Source organism: Seriola aureovittata, chromosome 4, assembly GCF_021018895.1.
Source record: "Seriola aureovittata isolate HTS-2021-v1 ecotype China chromosome 4, ASM2101889v1, whole genome shotgun sequence".
Taxonomy (NCBI): Eukaryota; Metazoa; Chordata; class Actinopteri; order Carangiformes; family Carangidae; genus Seriola; species Seriola aureovittata.
In genome coordinates, this window is record NC_079367.1 from 1,720,621 (window position 1) to 1,742,586 (window position 21,966).

The 21,966-nt window shown below is 47.4% G+C and overlaps 1 protein-coding gene across 4 annotated transcripts in view; it reads left to right on the forward strand.

Annotated features, from left to right (window-relative positions):
* fat3a (FAT atypical cadherin 3a) overlaps positions 1-21,966 on the forward strand; it is a 136,091-nt gene that overhangs the window by 88,268 nt on the left and 25,857 nt on the right. For 3 of the 4 annotated variants that reach the window (XM_056373704.1, XM_056373702.1, XM_056373701.1), the window contains 11 exons: positions 1-83; positions 168-378; positions 3,435-3,503; positions 5,192-5,331; positions 9,549-9,824; positions 10,736-10,946; positions 11,826-14,554; positions 14,633-16,004; positions 20,989-21,185; positions 21,301-21,454; positions 21,548-21,781. The exon at positions 1-83 is cut by the window's left edge and continues 232 nt beyond it. In XM_056373704.1, coding sequence (XP_056229679.1) covers positions 1-83; positions 168-378; positions 3,435-3,503; positions 5,192-5,331; positions 9,549-9,824; positions 10,736-10,946; positions 11,826-14,554; positions 14,633-16,004; positions 20,989-21,185; positions 21,301-21,454; positions 21,548-21,781 — 5,676 coding nt within the window. The remainder of the gene's footprint in view (positions 84-167; positions 379-3,434; positions 3,504-5,191; positions 5,332-9,548; positions 9,825-10,735; positions 10,947-11,825; positions 14,555-14,632; positions 16,005-20,988; positions 21,186-21,300; positions 21,455-21,547; positions 21,782-21,966) is intronic. The other variant, XM_056373703.1, reaches the window with a different exon arrangement.

Genomic DNA, 21,966 nt, shown 5'->3' on the forward strand with positions numbered 1-21,966 from the left:
ACGGGAAGTTCTTCATCGACCCCAAGACGGCGGTGGTGTCATCACGCAAGGCGTTCACAGCGGGGAGCTACGATATCCTGACCGTGCGCAAACCCTCAGCACTTTTTACTTCTGCACTGATACTGACTTCTCAGTCTGCTGACCTCTGACCTCTGACCTCTCCTCAGGTCAAAGCCACAGATAACGGGCGTCCTCAGAAGTCGTCCACAGCTCGCCTCCACATCGAGTGGATCCGCCGCCCCCCTCCCTCCGCTCTCCCGCTGCTCTTCGACGAGCCGTTCTACAACTTCACCGTCATGGAGAACGACAAGGTGGCTGAGATCGTGGGCGTGGTGTCCCTGCAGCAGAGCTCCGCCCCCCTGTGGTTTGACGTCACAGGTAAAGCCCACCTGTGGGTGTGGAGGCTGTGTGTGTGTGAGCAGCGCGGTGCATGGTGTGTGTTGGGCTGACGGTGTTGGTTTGTGTTGGTGTATATGAGGTGCAGCTCAGGTACTGTGGCCTCGCTGCATGATCTGTTCTGCTCCGCCCATCCCAGTCACCATGGCGACAGCTTCTCCAGCTGCCAGGTCGTGTAGGTCAGTGTTTCTCCAACTTTTTCAGACCAAGGACTTAACCACTAAAATAAAACTCACGGAGCACCTGACCCCCGAACATCCCCGGAAGCTACAGGTCTATTATTGTAGTGGGACTGTCGCTGGGACAGGTGTTTTATTTTGATAGGACAGTGAAAAGAGACAGGAAATGAGGGGGAACAGCATCCTGTAAACTGTCCGACCAAACGGGGGTCGAACTAGGTTTTCGCAACTCAGTCGATGATCAGTTTATGTAGCGTCAACATTTTCACACCCGTACGAACGGTGGCCGGTTGTCATCAAACGCAACACGAGTCTCAGTCGTGGTGATGACATCACTATTAAAACTTCACTGCGCTGAAACCCCAAGAATTAGGAGATTTCCTTCTTAGGTTCTTGCAAGGATTTGGATCGTATCTGGAGACGTTCTGGTGTGACATCTGACCGTGCTGTGATTGGAGCTTGTCCAGATTGCATCATATATGGCAGGGGTGTCAGATTTGATGATGTGAAAATACCTGGGGGCGTGCGGTGTGAAAAGCCGCTGCCGGGAAGCTAAGCTAGCATGTTTCACAGTCTGATAACTCTTGGCCTCTAATGTCTCTTCACACTGAACAGTGACAGTTTCTTAGCAAATGAGACACACGACAATTTTGGTTTTCAGTGAAAAATATTCGACTTCTCCTCCGCCCCTCGCCGCCGACTTTACGCTTCCTCACTGCGGCCACCTAGCAGAAAATGTCTGTTGCCTGTTTCTGAAAATAAAGTCAACATGCTTCATTACCAATCACCAATCACTGTGGGCCGGACACGGCGTTTATTCTGAGAGACAAGCCGTTTAAAATCACGACTGGCCCGTGGGCCGGACTTTGGACACACCTGATCGGTGTTTGATTCTGGGGATGTTGCTCAGTGATTTAGTTTGAGGTGTCACGCTGATCATTCCTGATCAGAACATAAAGTGTAAACGGTCGAAGTGACAAGAGTCACAAGAGCTGATTTAATATGGAAACACACACACTCCTCTCTACAGACTCTGTGGTCACTCACACTTTGAGAAACACTAGATCTAAAACATGAGACCACCAGGAGTCAGTGCGGACCCCTGGTGGTCCACGGACCACACTTTGCTGTAGAGGAGCGATGTGGACTGAGTTCAGATAAACAGACTCTCTCACTGAGCATTAAACAGACGTTTTTAGCTCCTTCATAAAGGCCTGAGCTCAGAGGAGGATCTGACTCGTCCTCTGACACATCTTAAAGCCACTGTGACGTTCGCCTGTTAGTGGGAAATGCCCAACATGGCGCTCTTAAATCCCTTTGATCCGTCAAAGTTCACTTTCACCCACTTGAAAGGCTTAACCAGATTATGTCACGCCCGGCGCTCTAAGCTCCGTTTATTCTCTTTGTGTTGGGAGACGTTCTGGTCGGAGGAAAGTGATTTCATAATTCTAATCATCAGACTGATTCTAAATTATATTAACTTTTTAAAGCCGTTCAGAGTCACGTGTGACACGACCTCGGGCCGGACGCTCTGCGGCCTCAGAGCTGCACAAAGTAAAACGGCCAACGGCAGGAAAGACTCAGGTTCCCACAATGCACCATCCATCTTTCCTTTGTTGTCACTGAGCAGTGACAGTCAGTGTGTATCAGCTGGAGATACCTTCAGGCTCGTGCTTCTGGCTCTCCATGGCTCTCTCTGCCTCTCTCTCTCTGCCTCTCTCTCTCTTTATGTTCTTCTTTCTCAGATATTTTCCCAATCAATCAATCAATAGATGAATTGATCCTGAGACAGTTTAATGTTCCAGACAGAACCAACAGTAAAACCTGCAGGTCAAAGTCAATAAGGAATATATATTTAGATATACATTTGTATTTATCAGTCAGTCACATTCATAAGTGATTAGATGTTTACAAAAGTCTCATTGTAACATTAATTATCAGAGGCTGCAGCAGTAAAACATCAACACCAGAATAAAATATCAAGTGATTCATGTTTCATCACGTTAAAGAGACTAAACGAATCAAACCTGTGAGGTGTGAACACTTTAACGTCAGAACCAGCTTCTGAAAACAACACGTCACATTTGTTCAGTCGTTTATATGATGAAAAGTCAAAAATGTAAATAATTAAATGTCTATAAAATCTTGTCTGTTAGTTTGAATCCACAAATATCAGCATCAGTGTTTGAAGCGACTGAAACATCTGATCAAACATCGTCTTTCATGGACTGATGTTCAAACACTCGGAGGTTCAGCTCATCAGAAGCAGTTGCTGTCTCTGTCTCCTCCTCCACCTCCTCTTCCTCCTCCTCCTCCCTCCTCCTCCTCTTCCTCTTCCTCCTCCTCCTCCTCCTCCTCCTCCTCCTCCCTCCTCCTCCTCTTCCTCTTCCTCTTCCTCCTCCTCCTCCTCCTCCTCCTCCTCCTCCTCCTCCTCCTCCTCCTCCTCCTCCCTCCTCCTCCTCTTCCTCTTCCTCTTCCTCCTCCTCCTCCTCCTCCTCCTCCTCCTCCTCCCTCCTCCTCCTCTTCCTCCTCCACCTCCTCTTCCTCCTCCCTCCTCCTCCTCCTCCTCTTCCTCAACCTCCTCCTCCTCCCTCCTCCTCCTCCACCTCCTCTTCCTCCTCCCTCCTCCTCCTCCTCCTCCTCCTCCCCCTCCCCCTCCTCCCTCCTCCTCCTCCTCCTCCTCCACCTCCTCTTCCTCCTCCTCCTCCTCCACCTCCTCTTCCTCCTCCCTCCTCCTCCTCCTCCTCCTCCTCCTCCTCCTCCCCCTCCTCCTCCTCCTCCTCCCCCTCCTCGAGCCTGTCTGTCCTTCCTGTCTCACCTTCTCTCTCCTCTCTCTCCTCAATGCTTCATGCCTGGAAGGTCCCAGGTCTTTCCGTGAGATGTTCTATATTCTGCAGAGCGCTTGTGGCAGGAACTGTTCCTCAGAAGGTATCTCACTCCCGCTCTTTGCTCCTCCCACTTCCTGTCCTTTTGTTTCCTTCTTTTTTTCTTTTCCTCGTCTCTTTTGTTGCATCATTGTCCGTCCACCCCTGTGCTTCTCCTCGGTGCTGCTGACGTGTGTGTGTGTGTGTGTGTGTGTGTGTGAGTGTGTGTGTGTGTGTGTGTGTGTGTGTGTGTGTGTTTCACATTAATGCACCACCTTGCTTAATTGAAGTGATGAAGGTTTGGTAAAAAAAAGGTATCAAAACCTTTTCATCTGCTCCCATGGCAACAGCCTCCCAGGTTACCTGGGTGACAGCTCTGTCTAATGACCTGCTGTAAGCATCACCTGTACACACACACACACCTCACCCTTCACACCTCACACCTCACACCTCACCCTTCACACCTCACACCTCACACCTCACCCTTCACACCTCACACCTCACACTTCACACCTCACACTTCACACCTCACACCTCACACCTCACACCTCACACCTCACCCCTCACCCTTCACACCTCACACCTCACACCTCACACCTCACACCTCACACCTCACACCTCACACTTCACACCTCACACCTCACACCTCACACCTCACACCTCACACTTCACACTTCACACTTCACACACACCTCACATCTCACACCTCACCCTTCACACTTCACACCTCACACTTCACACCTCACACCTCACACCTCACACCTCACACCTCACACCTCACACCTCACACCTCACACACCTCACACCTCACACTTCACACTTCACACCTCACACCTCACACCTCACCCTCACACCTCACCCTTCACACCTCACACTTCACACACCTCACACCTCACACCTCACACCTCACACCTCACACCTCAACACCTCACACCTCACCCTCACACCTCACCCTTCACACCTCACACTCACACCTCACACTTCACATCTCACACACCTCACACCTCACACTTCACACCTCACACTTCACACCTCACCCTTCACACCTCACACCTCACACCTCACACCTCACACCTCACCCTTCACACCTCACCCTTCACACCTCACACTTCACACCTCACACTTCACACCTCACCCTTCACACCTCACAGCTCACACCTCACATCTCACACCTCACACCTCACACCTCACACCTCACACCTCACATCTCACACCTCACACTTCACACCTCACACCTCACACCTCACCCTTCAGACCTCACCCTTCACACTTCACACCTCACCCTTCACACCTCACCCTTCACACCTCACACCTCACACCTCACCCTTCACACCTCACCCTTCACACCTCACACCTCACCCTCTCACACACACACACAAACACACAGGGTTTGTGTAGTTGTGTGCTTGCATGGCCACTGCTCGTGCTCCATTGTGTTGCTGTGATTTTGGGCTTTTGACCTTTTGTGTGCAGGAGTGTGTGTGTGTGTTTGTGTGTGTTTGTGTGTGGTGTGTGTGTGTGTGTGTGTGTGTGTGTGTGTGTTTGTGTGTGTGTGTTGTGTGTGTGTGTGTGTGTGTGTGTGTGTGTGTGAGGAGGGGGTTTAACCCTGTCACGACCATACCTCCCTCCTCTACTTCATCACACCCTCCAAGACAAGTCAAAGAGTGTGTGTGTATGTTCAGACTGTATCTTGATCGCCCCAGTGTCTGACTGTGCCTCTCTCTCCTGTGTGCCCCCCTTCGTGTGGAGCAGGTGGGAACAGTGACAGTGTGTTTGACGTAGAGAAAGCCGTGGGCACCATCATCATCGCCAAACCTCTGGACGCCGAGCAGCGCTCCTTCTACAACCTGACGGTGCAGGCCAGCGACGGCAGCAGCAGCACACACACACAGGTACGGTGTGTGTTTTTGTTGAAGTACATGTCAACAAAAACACTTATATTAATAATTACAGCTGCACAATTAATCTAAATATAATAATATAATAATCTGAATATGTTCGAGTGCAAAATCCAAATCTCCGCAGCTGCAGTTTTATTTCTGATGAAGGTAAAATGTGTCACATTGTTGAGCATTGTTAGCATTAGCATTGTTAGCATTAGTATTGTTAGCATTAGTATTGTTAGCATTAGCATTGTTGTGGAGCTACAGCGACGCCCCGACGCACAGATCAGATTCTCCAGACGTAAAGGAACAAAAATCGCATCATCATCATTTTTAGATTTTATTTTTCAGTGAAAATGAAAACTACTCAATATGATTTTTTGATTATTGTGCAGCTGATTAATAATATTATTATGTTCACCTGATCAATCAATCCTCAAGTCAGAGCTGCTGATGTCACTGTGAACTGGATCCTTTTCAATGGTTTTTGTGTTTTTGTTTTTTTATTTCATTCACATGCTCCCTGTTCACACACACACACACACACACACACACTCCTGCACACACACCCACACACACACACTCCTGCACACACACCCACACACACACACACACACTCCTGCACACACACACCCACACACACACTCCTGCACACACACCCACACACACACTCCTGCACACACACCCACACACACACTCCTGCACACACACACACACACACACACACACTCCTGCACACACACCCACACACACACTCCTGCACACACACCCACACACACACTCCTGCACACACACCCACACACACACTCCTGCACACACACACACACACACACACACTCCTGCACACACACACACACACACACACACACACACCTGTGAGTTCCTCCCAGATGGAGAGTCAGCGTGGCGTCTCTCCGTCTCCACCGTTGAACTGCAGCAGGTTTAAATTTAGCCTGTGAGCTGGCAGCTCTGTCTCCGTCTCCCCTCGCTGCTCTCTGTGTTTGCTCTGGATAAGAATCAGTACAAATCTCAGGCTCCTTATTCTGGATGTGTGGATTCTGCACGTTGCCCCCCCCCCCCCGCTGCTGCTGTTATTCTGTGCTTTGTAATCTCTGCAGAGTTCACTTGGTGTATCTTGGTAGCTCGGTGGTTCGTACTGTCACCTCACAGCCTGGAGCTGCTGAAGCCTCCATCTTTTATTTTCCTCCTCTTTTTCTTTTCTGATCAAAATGTCTTTTTGTTTTTATACTTTATTGTTAATGTCAATGAAACATTACAAATCTCTTGTGATTTAAACATTTGACACAAACTCTGTGATACCATGTAAACATATATATCTATACTCTCAAGTACCCATACACACACACACACACACACACACACACACACACACACACAATAAAATAAATAAATACACGTATTTGATAAATAAAAGGTTTTCATATTAGCTTTAATATTCATGAGTCGACCTGCTACAGTTTCATGTGTGCTGCTGAACGATCGTCTGATGTTTCACTGACATTTCTATCAAGTATGTATGAGAATAATTAGTAACGAACTTTTTCCAGCTCCTTTTTTCATTATCACATTCATTATTGATTTTGTAAGTTGTATCATATCAAATCTGATATTTAAGTCATATCTTTAATTTCCTCTGGTTTCCTCCGTCTGTAAAGAGGAGGCCGTCCTCTGTGTCGTCATCTGTCAGTCTGCGGGGGCTCAGGCTCTCAGGGATGTACTGCAGACCATATGTGCTGGACGTACATGTGACCCCCCCCCCCCCCCCCCCCCCCCACAGACACACCCAGTTGCATCAGTTTACGTCACAGAATCAGGTCATGTTGTTTTCAGCTGCGTCGTTCTTCGGCCGTCAGCAACAAAAACATTTCCATTAACCTCGCTCTGCCTCTCTCTCTCTCTCTCTCGCTCTGCCTCTCTCTCTCTCTGTCTCTCTCTCTCTCTCTCTCTGTCTCTCTCTCTCTGTCTCTCTCTCTCTCTCTCTCTCTGTCTCTCTCTCTGTCTCTCTCTGTCTCTCTCTCTCTCTCTCTCTCTCTCTCTCTCTCTCTCTCTCTCTCTCTCTCTCTCTCTCTCTCTCTCTCTCTCTGTCTCTCTCTCTCTGTCTCTCTCTCTCTCTCTCTCTCTGTCTCTCCTCTCTCTCTCTCTGCCTCTCTCTCTCTCTCTCTCTCTCTCTCTGTCTCTCTCTCTCTCTCTCTCTCTCTCTCTCTGTCTCTCTCTCTCTCTCTCTCTGTCTCTCTCTCTCTCTCTCTCTCTCTCTCTCTGTCTCTCTCTCTCTCTCTGCCTCTCTCTCTCTCTCTCTCTCTCTCTCTGTCTCTCTCTCTCTGTCTCTCTCTCTCTCTCTGTCTCTCTCTCTCTCTCTCTCTCTCTCTCTCTCTCTCTCTCTCTCTCTCACATTGAGTGTCTGCCTTGTTCGTCCTGCAGCATGTGGCTGTTCACTTCACAGCTGACAGGAGGACGAGGAGGATCTGAGCCCACAGGCCCAGACTCTGACCTCTGACCTCATAGCTGTCACAAGACAGTCCATCTGCTCCAGACCCTGATGGACACTCATATTAATTATAGATAAACAATCTGTCCGTCGGTGGACGCAGTGTTTTAAGTTTTATTTTGAATTATATTCATTGGACTCATGAAATATACTTTAGAACTTCTGAATTAGTTTGAGTAAACTGTCCATCGGGACCCTGATAGTGATCTCACGATCACTGATACTGATCATGTTCGTCATCAGTCGTTCAGTCTCTCACTCTGTAACAGTTTCACACGGCGACGTGTTGTTTTGGACCGGACACTCACCTGTGCAGGTGCTGACGAGCTGCTGCAGCCTGTCAGCAGGTCAGAGAGCGGAGAGCAGCAGTCTTCTGACGGCGCTCACGTTTAATCACTTCCTACCTGTCTGTCTGTCTTTACCTGTCTCTCTCTCTCTCTCTCCCTCTCCTCCTGTGTTGTCCTGACTCCGCTGTGCTTCATCACCAGTCATCTGTGACTCAGGAACTCCCCATGAGTCAGGACACGCAGCGACCACTGACACCAGCAGAGAGCTCGGTGACACACACTCTGTTACATAAGTGTGTCCACACTGAGGACGGAGAGACAGGGAGAGAGAGAGAGAGAGACAGGGAGAGAGAGAGAGAGACAGGGAGAGAGAGAGATGGAGAGATGAGGTGACACTGATCCTCAGTCAGTGAACACATTGATAATAAACTGATTCTGATCTGATACTGTGGGGAAACATTACTGATGTACAACTGACCATCATGTTGCTATGGAGATGAAACACCTGTGATACAACCAGGACCTGGTCAGACTGGGCTGTAATAAGAGGAGTGACAGACTTTCAGTGGAGCTCAGAACAGTCCAACACGTCTGTCTTTAATCCAAGACAGCTGTGCCGTTTATTATCTGTTGTGTCAACACTTTCTGCTTCCACCAGATCCAGATCATGCATCTGCACGAACTCACTGATCGACCATATCACTGACCATAAACATGTCGGATTTATTACGTCAACATCCAAACATTATTTCCTGAGACACATAGTTGGGTAAATAGTGATAAAAAAAAAAAAAATCAGATCTGAATTTTTTATTATGTTCCCTCCCAAACATTAACCTCCAGACTGAAACATGAAGCTTCAACATGAAGAACCAGAAGCTGCAGTTCCTCTAACGACCACTAGAGTCTGGCTCCAACAGTGAGTCAGTCCCCATAGACTCCCATGTTAAAATGTCCAACTTTACAGCAGAAATCAACATGTTTACAGCCTGGTACAAAAACTGTTTTGGTCTCTAGAGCTGATTTCCTCCTTCATGACACCTGTTTATATAACTCACCTGTTTACACTTTATTAAGGACTAAAGTTATGGAGGATTGAGGGCGTGGCCTCTTTGAGTGACAGGTGGGTGAGCGTATGCACCACAGTGTCAGCTCCACACAAGCCCCTCCTCTTTAACCGTTTTTGGATTAGCTAGGAGTTAGGGGCGGAGTCAGGCGCTGCCAAGAGGGCGATGGTGGGGCAGCTCACTCTGAACAAATTACATTCAGCTGATGTGTGTCATCAGTATATTGTGTTGGTAATGTAATGATGGTCATGTTTTCAACTTTTATTTTCAATAAACTTGTGAAAAGTGTAAAAATGTCAGACTGTCCTGGATGACAGGACTCGGCTCATCTCCTCTTTGTCTCTGTGGGTGCTCCACCTGTTCCAGGTTCACATCACTGTGATGGACAACAATGACAACGCTCCCATCTTCTCCCAGCCTACCTATGACGTCACTATATCTGAGGACACGCCCCCTGACACCGAGGTGGTCCAGGTTCTGGCGTCGGACCGTGACGAGCACCACCGGCTCACCTACTCCCTGCAGAGCTCCATAGACCCCAACAGCATGCGTCTGTTCCGCATCCACCCGACCCTGGGCACCATCTACACTTCTCACAGGCTGGACCACGAGGCCTGTGCCCAGCACATCCTCACCGTCATCGTAAGACCGCCGCTTCAGTCCGCCACCAGCTGCTGCATGTCTGATACATAAGTCATGTCTCTGCCAGTCACGTATATTTAGCATCGTGTGCTAACAGCTGTGACTCTGTGTAGGGTCCAGTCTGGTCTGCATTGTTGTGCTAATAGAATTAAAGTCTTAGTTGAGGTCGTTCGTCCTGCTGTACCAGCTGCAGGCCTGAGCTCATGGAGGTGTTAGAGGACCTTGATGCTTCGTCTTCTGTGGGTCAATGATCAATGTGATCAAACATCAGAACGGTGATTTGTCTCAGTTCATCATGTTGTTCACAACCTGCCACATCACCTTCTCTCTGCCGCCAGGTGCTTTACTCCACAAGATATTGATTTTCTAAAAGAAAAAATCAAGCAGTCCATTAATGTTGATTGAAAGTCTCTCCTTCAGCCGGTGAAGTGTGGAGAAATGGTTTTGATTAAAGCGCTGTTATAAAATCAAGGCTCTTCAATAAGACAGGACACAGGTCAGATATCTGTGCTGTTAAACTCTTATTGGTGACTGACCTTCAACAACAGATGTTTATCGGGAGGAAATCATTTCCCAGTGTCGAGCTCCTGTGTGTCGTATATGGAGCGGCAGGAGAGCCAGAGGCAGTCTCCAAGTCTGTGCTCTCATTCAGCCTGAACTCATCATTTAGCAGTTAAGGTAATTACACCGTGCAGCGAAGCAGTGTCTACACCTCATGACAGGAAAGACGACAGGTTCCCACTGATTTCTGTATCCACCAGGAAACTGCTATTATAAATGTGAAACCTGGGAAACGTGAATGTTTATTTTTGTGTCTGTTAAAGTTTGTAAAATGATTTCACTCGGCAGATTTCAGATGTTCCAGTCGCAGTTCACAGCTTTCTCATTGTCGTTGTTGTTTTTCTCCACAGGTGAAGGACCAAGAGTTCCCGTACAGGAAGAACCTGGCTCGTGTGCTGATAGAGGTGGAAGATATAAATGACCATGTGCCCATCTTCACCAGTGCTCTGTATGAGGGCCAGGTGTATGAGTCAGCGGCAGTGGGCTCAGCTGTGGTCCAGGTCACCGCCCTGGACAAAGACAAAGGAGAGAACGCAGAGCTGCACTACTCCATTGAAGCAGGTTAGACTTCTGAGAATTAAATACCAGGGACCAGTCGCACAAAACACCTTAAGTTTTCTACTGAAGTCGACATTTAAGGTTGAATTTCAGGGTGCTGCACAGAATGTCTTGAAAGGTTTCCTCTGTTAAGATAAAACATTAAGACATTTGCAGCAGTGAGAGATTTTACAGCAGTAAAATTCTAGTTTTCTACAGTTTCCATGGTGACCGTTTGTTTGCTGGCATTAGCACTTGTGATAACTGTGAACATCTCACCTGTATCGTCTCACAAAGTTGGCCAGAAGAAAAAACATGTCTTAAAAAAATGACATTGAGAAATTTGACGCTCTTTCTCCTCCTGTTGTCATGGAAACTTCAGCACAGTGTTCAGCAGACAGTTAGAGCGTTTGACACTCACACAGCTGATCGATCAACATGAAATACTTCACCAGTAACTGACTGTAAAGATCCCGAAGCATCAAACCACAGAGCACCATGAATTGCAGAGGAGCTGAAGAGACAGCTGATCTGTGATCAGATCACAAACTGATGCTGATCAGATCTATAGAGATAAATCAATAAATCAGTTCCTCTGGTGAAGGCTCCATCAGGGTCAAACTCTTGTTGGGTCTTCAGTGATCAACATCAAGTCAGACATGTTGAGGTTCAGATAAAGTCAGAGGAACCTCTAGGTTTAACTGCGAAGGTCTTAACTGACTTTAAGTGATTCTTGAAGTATAAAGCTAAGATAAGGAGAAAAGTTTAAATACTTAAGTGAAACCTTAAGGAGAAGTCTTAAGGGGGTTTTGTGCAACAGTTTTTATTTTAAGGAAATCTTAAGTTGGACTTTAAGGAAAATCTAAAGGATGAACAATTTCTTTGTTTTTAATTTTCCAACAGGGAACACTGGGAATGCTTTCCACATTGAGCCAGTGTTGGGGATCATCACTGTTGCACGGGACCTGGACTTGTCCAGCATTGGCCATTATGTTCTCACAGTCAGAGTCACTGATAACGGCTCCCCCCCCCTGTCCACCACAACTATAGTGCGTATTGCCGTCACCCTCTCTGACAACGCTGGCCCGAAGTTCCCTCAGCCGGAGTACCAAGCTGAGATCACAGAGAATGCGGTGGTTGGGACGTCCGTCACCACAGTCAGTGCGGTCAGTCAGTCAACCCTGACCTACAACATCAAGCAGGGCAACACCGACCACGTCTTCCAGATCAATCAGTACAGTGGAGTCATTACTACCCAGAAGCCTCTGGACTTTGAGGCTACAGCGTCTTACACCCTGATCGTCCAGGCTACCAACATGGCTGGCATGGCCTCCAACGCCACTCTGTTGATCCAGGTGGTGGATGAGAACGACAACCCTCCAGTGTTCCAGCTGCTGCACTATCGTGGTAGCATCAGTGAGGCAGCACCAGTCAACAGTGTGGTCTTGAACTCCGACGACTCACCTCTAGTGATCAAGGCCACCGATGCCGACCGCAACCAGAACGCACTGCTGGTCTACCAGATTGTTGAGGACACTGCAAAGATGTTCTTCACAGTGGATTCAGGAACCGGTTCCATCAGAACCATAGCTAATCTGGACCACGAGACATTTGCCACGTTCCACTTCCATGTTCATGTGAGGGACAACGGGATGCCACAGCTGACGGCAGACAGTCCAACTGAGGTCACTATACAAGTGATTGACACAAATGACTCACCACCTCGTTTCACCCAGAATGCCTATGAAACTGTCCTGCTGCTGCCCACCTATGTGGGAGTGGAAGCTCTGCAGGTTTCAGCCATCGACCCTGACAAAGATGTTCCCACAGAGCTCACCTACTCTCTGACTGATGGAGTGCTGGAGCACTTTGCCATCAAACCCTCCAGTGGAGTCATCATTGTCAAAAACAACAACTTCTCCAAAGAACGTTTCCGCTTCAGTGTCAAAGTTTCCGACGGGAAGTTCTCCAGCATGGCTCTGGTGACCATTCTGGTCCGAGAAGCTCTGGACTCTGGTCTCAGCTTCACCCACAGCATCTACTCTTCATCTGTTCAAGAGAACATATCAAATGTTACCAAAGTGGCTGTGGTCAACGCTGTGGGAAACCGTCTCAATGAACCGTTGAAGTACACCTTGTTGAACGCTGGTACCCGCTTCAGGATGCGTCCTACGTCTGGCGTGATCCAGACCACAGGAATACCCTTTGACCGTGAGGAGCAAGAGTTCTACGAGCTGGTTGTCGAGGCAAGGCGGGAGCACGACCGTCTGCACGTGGCCAGAGTCATGGTTAGAGTCCAAGTCGAGGACATAAATGATAATGCCCCTGTGTTTGTTGGGCTTCCTTATTACGCAGCTGTTCAGGTTGAAGCTGAGCCGGGATCACCGATTTTCAGGGTCATGGCGGTCGACGGTGACAAAGGGATTAATGGAGAGGTGTCGTACTATCTCAAGGATGACCATGGTCACTTTGAGATCAACCGGCAGACGGGTGGACTCAGCCTGAAGAGGGCTTTTGAGTCCGACCTGTCCAATGTTGAGTACCACATGGTGATATACGCCAGAGACGGTGGTTATCCACCTCTGTCGTCTACCATTGAGTTCCCCATCACTGTGGTCAACAAAGCCATGCCTGTCTTCGACAAATCATTTTACTCTGTGTCTGTGAATGAGGACGTGGCTGTGCACACGCCCATCCTCGGCATCAATGCCACGAGTCCTGAAGGCCAGAACATCATCTACACCATCGTCGATGGAGACCCGTCTCTTCAGTTTGACATCGGTTTTGACACTGGAGTCATCAGTGTCATCCACTCGTTGGACTATGAAGCAGCATCATCTTACCACCTGACCATCAGAGCCACAGACTATCTGACTGGAGCGCGTGCCGAGGTTGACGTTGACGTGGTCGTCCAGGATGTCAACGATAACCCGCCGATCTTCCAGAAAATGTCCTACAGGGTAGTTCTGTCTGAAACAGCCATGATTGGAACTCCAGCTCTTCAAGTTATCGCCACTGACAAAGACTCAGAGAAGAACAATGTTGTCCGCTACCAGATCTTCTCTGATGCACATAACAGTACAGACTACTTCCACATTGATAGCAGCAGCGGATTAATCCTGACGGCACGAATGCTGGACCATGAACTCGTCCAGAAGTATGACTTCATCGTCAGGGCCACTGATAATGGCTTCCCACCCCTGAGCAGTGAAGTGTCAGTCGTAGTTATGGTGAATGACATGAACGACAATCCTCCAGTGTTCAACCAGCTGCTGTACGAGGCGTATGTGAACGAGTTGGCACCACGAGGTCACTTTGTAACCTGTGTCCAGGCCTCAGACGCTGACAGCTCGGACTTTGACAAGTTGGAATACAGCGTTCTGTCAGGAAATGAACGGATGAACTTTGTCATCGACAAGAAGACAGGAATCATCACGCTGTCCAGCCACCGGAAGCAAAGGATGGAGCCGGCCTACAGCCTCAATGTGTCAGTGTCTGATGGGGTGTTCACCAGCACGGCACAGGTTCATGTGAAGGTGCTGGGGGCCAACCTGTACAGCCCAGTGTTCGGGCAGAGTACCTACGAGGCGGAGTTAAGAGAGAACGTGGCTGTGGGCACCAAAGTCATACAGGTAAGTGCTGCTGCAATCCACACCGATTATAAAGTACTGTGATCACAAAACACTCATGTCTCGTTTTTCTAATTCCAGGTGAAGGCAACAGACGCAGACCCTGGACTGTACGGTCACATCACGTACTCCTTTGTTAATGATGTGGGGAAGGACCAGTTCAGCATTGATTCGAGTGGTCAGATCACCACTGTGGAAAAGCTCGACCGCGAGGACCCAGCCAATAAGGACATCGTTCTGACGGTGGCAGCCCAGGACTCGGGCGGACGTGGCTCTTACTGCACAGTACAAGTGACTCTGTTGGATGATAATGATAACGTACCTCGCTTCCACGCCACTGAGTACAGAGCCTCAGTCAAGTCTGATGTGGCTAAAGGCTTTTTGGTGACACAGATTCAGGCTTATGATCCTGATGATGGCGCCAACGCCAAAGTGACGTACTCACTTTACAGCGAGGCACATGTCCCAGTGGTGGACATTTTGGAGATAGACCCGGACAACGGTTGGATGGTGACTAAAGGAAGCTTCAGCCACTTGAGGAACTCTGTGTTATCTTTCTTTGTGAAGGCTGTGGACGGAGGAAATCCAGTGCGACACTCTCTGGTGTCTGTCTACATCCATGTTCTTTCTCCAGAGGCCTTCATTCCCTCCTTCAGCCAACACCAGTATTTATTCAGCATGCCAGAAGACACGCCCATCGGTTCAGCCATAGGCACGGTGCGCCTCAACACCCCTCCTGGATATACCTCACTCTCAGCTGCCTTTGCCCTGGTTAACGGAGAGACCGGAGAAAACAACCAGGACCGGGTGTTTGTGGTGGATAAGGACACGGGTGTGATCAAGCTTGATAAACCTTTAGACCATGAGGTGATCAAATCTTACCACTTCAAAGTCACCACCACTGTTCAACAGGCTAAACTGGACTCTGTGACTTCTGTTGATGTCGAGGTCAAAGTGTTGGATCTGAATGACAACAAACCAGCCTTTGAGGCCAACTCCTACGAGGCCACAGTTATGGAGGGAATGTCCATCGGAACCACAATAATTCAAGTCCAGGCTCTAGACCCGGACTCCGGGGCCAATGGGCAGGTAACATACAGTCTGGGGGCATTGATCCAGTCGGAGGGGGATTCAGACACACTGACTGGCACCTTTAGCATCGACAGCAACACAGGCTGGATATCCACACGCAAGGACCTGGACCACGAGACCAATCCCTCCTACACATTCACAGTGGTGGCCTCAGACCTCGGGGAAACCCTGTCTCTTTCCAGCACCACCACCGTGACTGTGGCGGTGTCGGACATCAACGACAACCCGCCCAGGTTCCTGGAGCCGCACTACTTCGGTTCAGTTCAGGAGAGCGACCCGCCGGGCGAGGTGGTGGCCGTGCTGAACACCAGAGACGATGACAGCTCCACCGTGAACCGACAAGTCAGCTACCACATCACCGGTGAGTCTCTCTGTAGATCTGTCAATGCTCTGCAGCTGTGTCACCACAGATCTTGAGATTGGACGATTCTGGATTATATCCAATAAAAAAGTTTTTTTGTTTTTAACGTCCAATCCCAGGATCTTAGATCTGGTGTAAAGCGCAACGCAAGTGTCTTTGCTAGTTTCAGACTGACAGCGTTGTCATTTTCCTGTCCAGCTGAGCTGAGCTTTAAAATGAAGTGTGGAAGGTCAGATCATCCTTTGTGTGTGTCTCACAGCGTTGGATGTGTGTTCCACATAAATGAGGCTCTGCAGAGAAGCTTCTTTCTTACCACCTGGTAAATTCACTGGACTTACTGGTCAGGACTGGACATGTGATGGTTTCAGTTTCAGCCCCTTACGTTTGGGCTAAACCCTGAATATTTACAATGTGTGGCTCCGCCCCTGTTTGCACCATGAGCAGTAGACTGTTGAAATAGAGCTGCAGTGTTTTTAACCTTCTTGTTCTCCACGGCGTCTGTACATGGCAGTGACGCTTTAGTTGAAGTCAGGGATTGTAAACTGTGGTTCGGGGGGAGCAGCTTGTCTGAGGTTGTGGAGAGATCCCAGTTACAGTTAATAAAAGGGTGGATGGTTATTTCAGGTCTGGACAGGATGTAAACTCTGCTGTACTCCGAGACACTGAACACACACCAGTCGTCTCTGCTTTACATAGAGGACACACAGTTTCCTGCTCTGACGCTGACTTTTGTTGTTGTGTTGTGTATTGTGCTCCATCTGTGCACAGTCATTAACAAGGCTGTAAACCAGTGTGTGTGTGTGTGTGTGTGTGTTGGCTCAGTAGTTTACTCCAGATACAGTCGTCAGACTCGTTAGTATTCTGCTGCTCCTCGCCGTTGCTGCAGCCATGAATAAACATGAGAGGGAAAGTTGTACACTAAATTAAAGGCGTGATCCAGTATATAATTCACTCATTCTCTACGGTTGCTTCCAAAGAAACGTGCGCTCGCATCCCAGCTTTCCAAGTCCAACTGAGAAACAGGCAGTTAAATGTGATAACATTTCATGGCAGAGTAGCGTTCAACAGCCCGTGACATTCACCCAGTTCCAGTTCTCCAGAGGCCGAAGAAGAAGTAAACAGAGTCAGACAATTAAACCACTGCAGCTCTTCAGATGAAAGCTCCTGCCAACACCTTGAATTTCAACTTCTTGAAGAGATCTTAAGATTCACAAGGTGGTCCAGTGTTTCCCTCTGGGATGTTCGCCAGCAGCGGTGCTGTTGAGTAACGTACTCAGGGTTATATTCATGTTTATGTTCATTTACCAGGAGCTTCAGGCTGTGGAGGCACATATAACTGTATATATAGCTATATATAACTGTAAGAACAAGTGACGATGAACAACTTCAGTCAACACAGAAAATTGCTTTTCGTTCTTTAGAGAACATATAAATAATATAAAGTTTATGAGTTGCACCAGTTTAGTGTGAGATTTGATCAGGAAATGATCATATATAATATCACATGATAAACCTAAACTAAGTGAGGTAGTAACATCACTGCAGCTAAGTCAGGTAGCTCGTCACTGGCTCTGCTCTAATCACTAACAGAGGATCTTACACTGGACACGCAGGTAGTAATGACCAGCAGCTAATTAACGTGACTTCCTATGAATGTAGCTAACATTACATAGCAGCTAGAAAACCTACTGTTAGCCGTAGCGTTAGCCTCTCTTGGGGAGATGTTTGCTAGCGCTAACCCCCTTTAAAACAAAGACTGAAGGCTCCAAAACATCTGTCTGAACATCAGGAAACAAAAGAAGGAGAAGCCGGTGAACGCTGAAGCTGCAGTCATCACTTTACAGTGATCAAAGAACCGACTTCGCTGATCTGCTGTCGGCTCATTGATGAGCCAGAAGGTAATAATGAAGTTGGACTCCACAGGAGACGGAGACAGAACTAATGAAGGACTTTTAATGGGAAGGAAATCCTTCCCCTAATGGTGCAGTAATGACAATAAGGCTGACAGTTGGAGGAACTGGCAGACATGTGAGTGATGTGACCTTACAGTTGGCAGCTGGGGGGGCAGAGCAGGAGAGAAAGAATGAAACATTTGGAAAACACTAAAAACAAACGAGCTGTCTGGAACAGAGACGAGACCTTTGTCAGTTCGACAGGGAAACTACAGACACAGCTTTATCCTGGGGAGAGACGCTGGTTTATTACTGATTATTACTGATTATTACTGGAATATTAGGGACTCAGTTTCTTTGATGATTAAATCTCTGCATTTGAAGAGTTAATGATTTGTTGTTTGTGACGTGATCCATCAGCTGTTTACCAGAGAACATAAATAATGAATAATGAAGTGTTAATATAACATTATAACACACTGTGCCACACCACAGCTGGTTAGATAAATACTAACTGTATCAAATAATAATCATAATGATAATCAACTTTATTTTTACAGCAACTTTCATACAAGAAATAACATGCACCAAGAGCTTCACATGAAGAGACATAAAATGAACATAAAACATAAATGTAAAATGAGATGGAATAACAATAAAATAATTGAAATTTAAAAATGAAATCAAATAAATGATTACACATAAAGCATAAAATCAATAAGATGTCGGTATTCATAACAGCATTCAGAGTTAAAGACGGAGGTGAAGAGTTTTACAACACGAAACAGAGAGTCAGAGGTCTCTGTGTTCACAGCTCTGATGCTGCTCTGCTTCACTCAGACAGACCAGGTGGGCCGACAGGTGAAGTCAGGTGAAGTCAGGTGGGCCGACAGGTGACTGCCTCGGGCCTGGATCACATATGACTGACAGAACATCACACACACTTTATTAAAGTGTGTGTGTTTGTTTAGTGTCACAAAGATCAAAGATATAACTGACACTGATGCAGACCATTGGCAGCAGGGACAGTGTGTTTTTGAGTCTATTGGTTCTGGATCTAGACTCAGTGCTGCTCCGCTCCAAGCTTCCTGTTTCCTGTTTCCTGTCAGATTCTCCTCAGTGTTCACCTGTTACCAGGTAACACTGAGGATTTCTTACTTCTCTGTTCTGGATTCAGGTTTTCCGCCTCTTCTTGAAAAGATACATTTTCATTTGATCGGATTATTGATGGAAAAGTCTTTATGTTATTCTGTCATATCCATCATTAATTACAGCTGGACTGAGTCCGGACCAGAACCGTCTGTCTGTCACTCTAGCTGATGGCTAAGTTGCTAAGCTGCTAACAGAGACAGAGATGCTCCCTGAACAAACACTGCACTGGTGTGTGTGTATAAACAGTATAAACAGACTGACTCCTCCTGTGTGATGGATGGAGTGAGAGTCATGAAACAGTCTGTCTGTTCAGCAGCCTGGACTCTGTTTGTCCCACACTGCCACCTGTAGGCTGAAACATGAAGCAGTGATTCACAGGGAGCATGTCTCTACACACACACAACCCCTGTGATCAGCAGAAATCCTGTCAGAGTCAATATCATATTTCACTTCATCAGTGACTCTGACTTCCCTCCATAAAAACTGAACACAAACTATTGACTTTAATAAACACATGAACAGGTTCTGTCTCTTTTACCTGCAGCAGACATCGAGGATCAAGTCATTATCGTCACTATTATTATTAAATTGTTTTTATTGGCTTTCAAACGACCGGCCTACACAGCAAGAGTGAAAAATAAAGGAGTATTCATGTGTGGTGCATCAGCTGATCCCTGAGCGTCTCAGGTGCCAGGTGTTCTTCCTCCTGACCTCAGAGGTGTTGCAGCTCAGGTAAAAGGAAGGTGGAGCTGTTGAGGGCAGTGAAGCCTCCTTCAGGGTCAGGTCTGAGGTGGAGGTCTGACTCCTCTTCACCTGGGGGGCTACAGCTGACTGTTGGTTAGCCAGTTAGCTCCTGAGCTAACTGTGACTCTGGAGTTTGATTATCACCAACAGATCAAACCTGCTGAGTTTAGCTGAGAACATATAAAACCCCTCCTCACTAACTGACTGACTAACTAACTAACTAACTAACTATGACTACAGAGAAAATACAGAATTCACATTAAAGGAATTTATTCTTATTTATATTTTGTCATGAGATAAATTTCAGCTGCTGCAGCTCTCACATTAAAACTCTTGATTTTCACACAGATTTAAACTTAATAAATAATTATTAGTTTTTAGATTATGTGTTATTTGTATGATCACAGTTATATCACAGTGTTTTTCAGTTTCTGGGTCTTCTGTGAATTCAGCTCCTTTCTCCTGCTGCACCCCCCCTCAGGGATCAGCTGCTGTCATCTAAAATTAAACACTCAGTTTTTCATCTGTATGTGCTCAAGCTAATGGTGAAAAACCCAGAGAATCCTTTGTAGGACAGATAGTCTCAACTGAACTGAACTGAACCTGAGGGTCTGGGTCTGGTTCTGGGTCTGGGTCTGGTTCTTCTGTATTGAAACTGTTTCTGATTTGACCTTATTTTGAGTCTTTCAGAGAATCTCTTCCTTCCCTTTAAATAACTGAATAATGCAGGTTCTATCTGAACTGGACGTATTATACAGAGTTACTGTTTTATTTATTAAAATGATGATTTCTGTCGTGACTTGTTCTTAATCATCATCCAGATTGTTGCTTGATTTTCAGTGGACTGTCAGTCAGTGTTGTGGAGTAATTGTGATGTATTTGTATTCACATGACAGTGATGTATTGTCAGGCTGTGTAAACACTGGAGGCAGTTTCTTCTGGAGATGGATGAGTGGAGGACTGTACAGTCCAGTTAAATGGGTCAGCAGCCTCCCAGCTCTCTCATCCATCCTCTGTATTATGGTCCAACATGTTTCCACTGCTGCTGCGTTCACTGACCCGCCATGTCAAATAAAGAGCCCACTAATATTATTATTAATAATTAACTTTGATCAACCAGTTGCTCTGCTGCTCATTAATGTGTGTGTGTGTGTGTGTGTGTGTGTGTGTGTGTGTGTGTGTGTGTGTGTGTCCAGGGGGGAACTACCGGGGGGTGTTTGCTCTGGGCTTGGTTCAGGGGGAATGGAAGATGTATGTGAAGGGGCTGCTGGACCGAGAGGAACGCAACCTCTACATCATCAACGTCACCGCCAGTGACGGACTCTTCGTTTCCCAGGCAACGGTGGAAATCACAGTGATAGACACCAATGACAACAGCCCCACCTGTGACCAGGTGAGGAGGGAAACCAGGTGTTGTTCTTATTAAAGGGAAGCTGCAACAACAGTGACGTTAACAAAGGGTGTGTGTGTGTGTGTGTGTGTGTGTGTGTGTGTGTGTGTGTGTGCAGGCGGTGTACACTGCCTCCATCCCAGAGGACCTCCCAGTCAACAGTGTGCTGCTGAGGGTTGGCGCTACAGATGCAGATGTGGGCGTCAGCGCGTGGATCCAGTTTTCCTTACACGGTTCTGGATCCCAGGACTTCAGCATGGACCCGGATACTGGTACTGATCCGTCCACTGTGGAGTCACATGACCTCCAGCTGATCGCACAGACCTCCTCTCTCACTCCATCTCTCATGTCTCTTTCCTGTCCAGGTGAGGTGAAGTCGTCTGTGATTCTGGACCATGAGGTGACGCCCGGCTACCGTCTAGTTGCCCAGGCAACTGATGGCGGCGGGAGGTGGTGCCACGCTGAGGTTCGACTCACTGTGACCGACGTGAATGACAACCCCCCCATCTTCACCCTGTCCCAGTACACCGCCAGCGTCTACGAGGACACGGCCACCAAGGCCCTGCTGACCCGCATCCAGGCCATCGACCCCGATGAAGGTGACACTGCTGCTAGTACTACTAGTGTTACTACAAGTATTACTAGGATTACTAGGATTACTAGTATTACTACAAATATTACTAGTAGTATTACTAGTGTTACTACAAGTATTACTAGGATTACTAGTATTACTAGTATTACTACAAGTATTACTAGTAGTATTACTAGTGTTACTACAAGTATT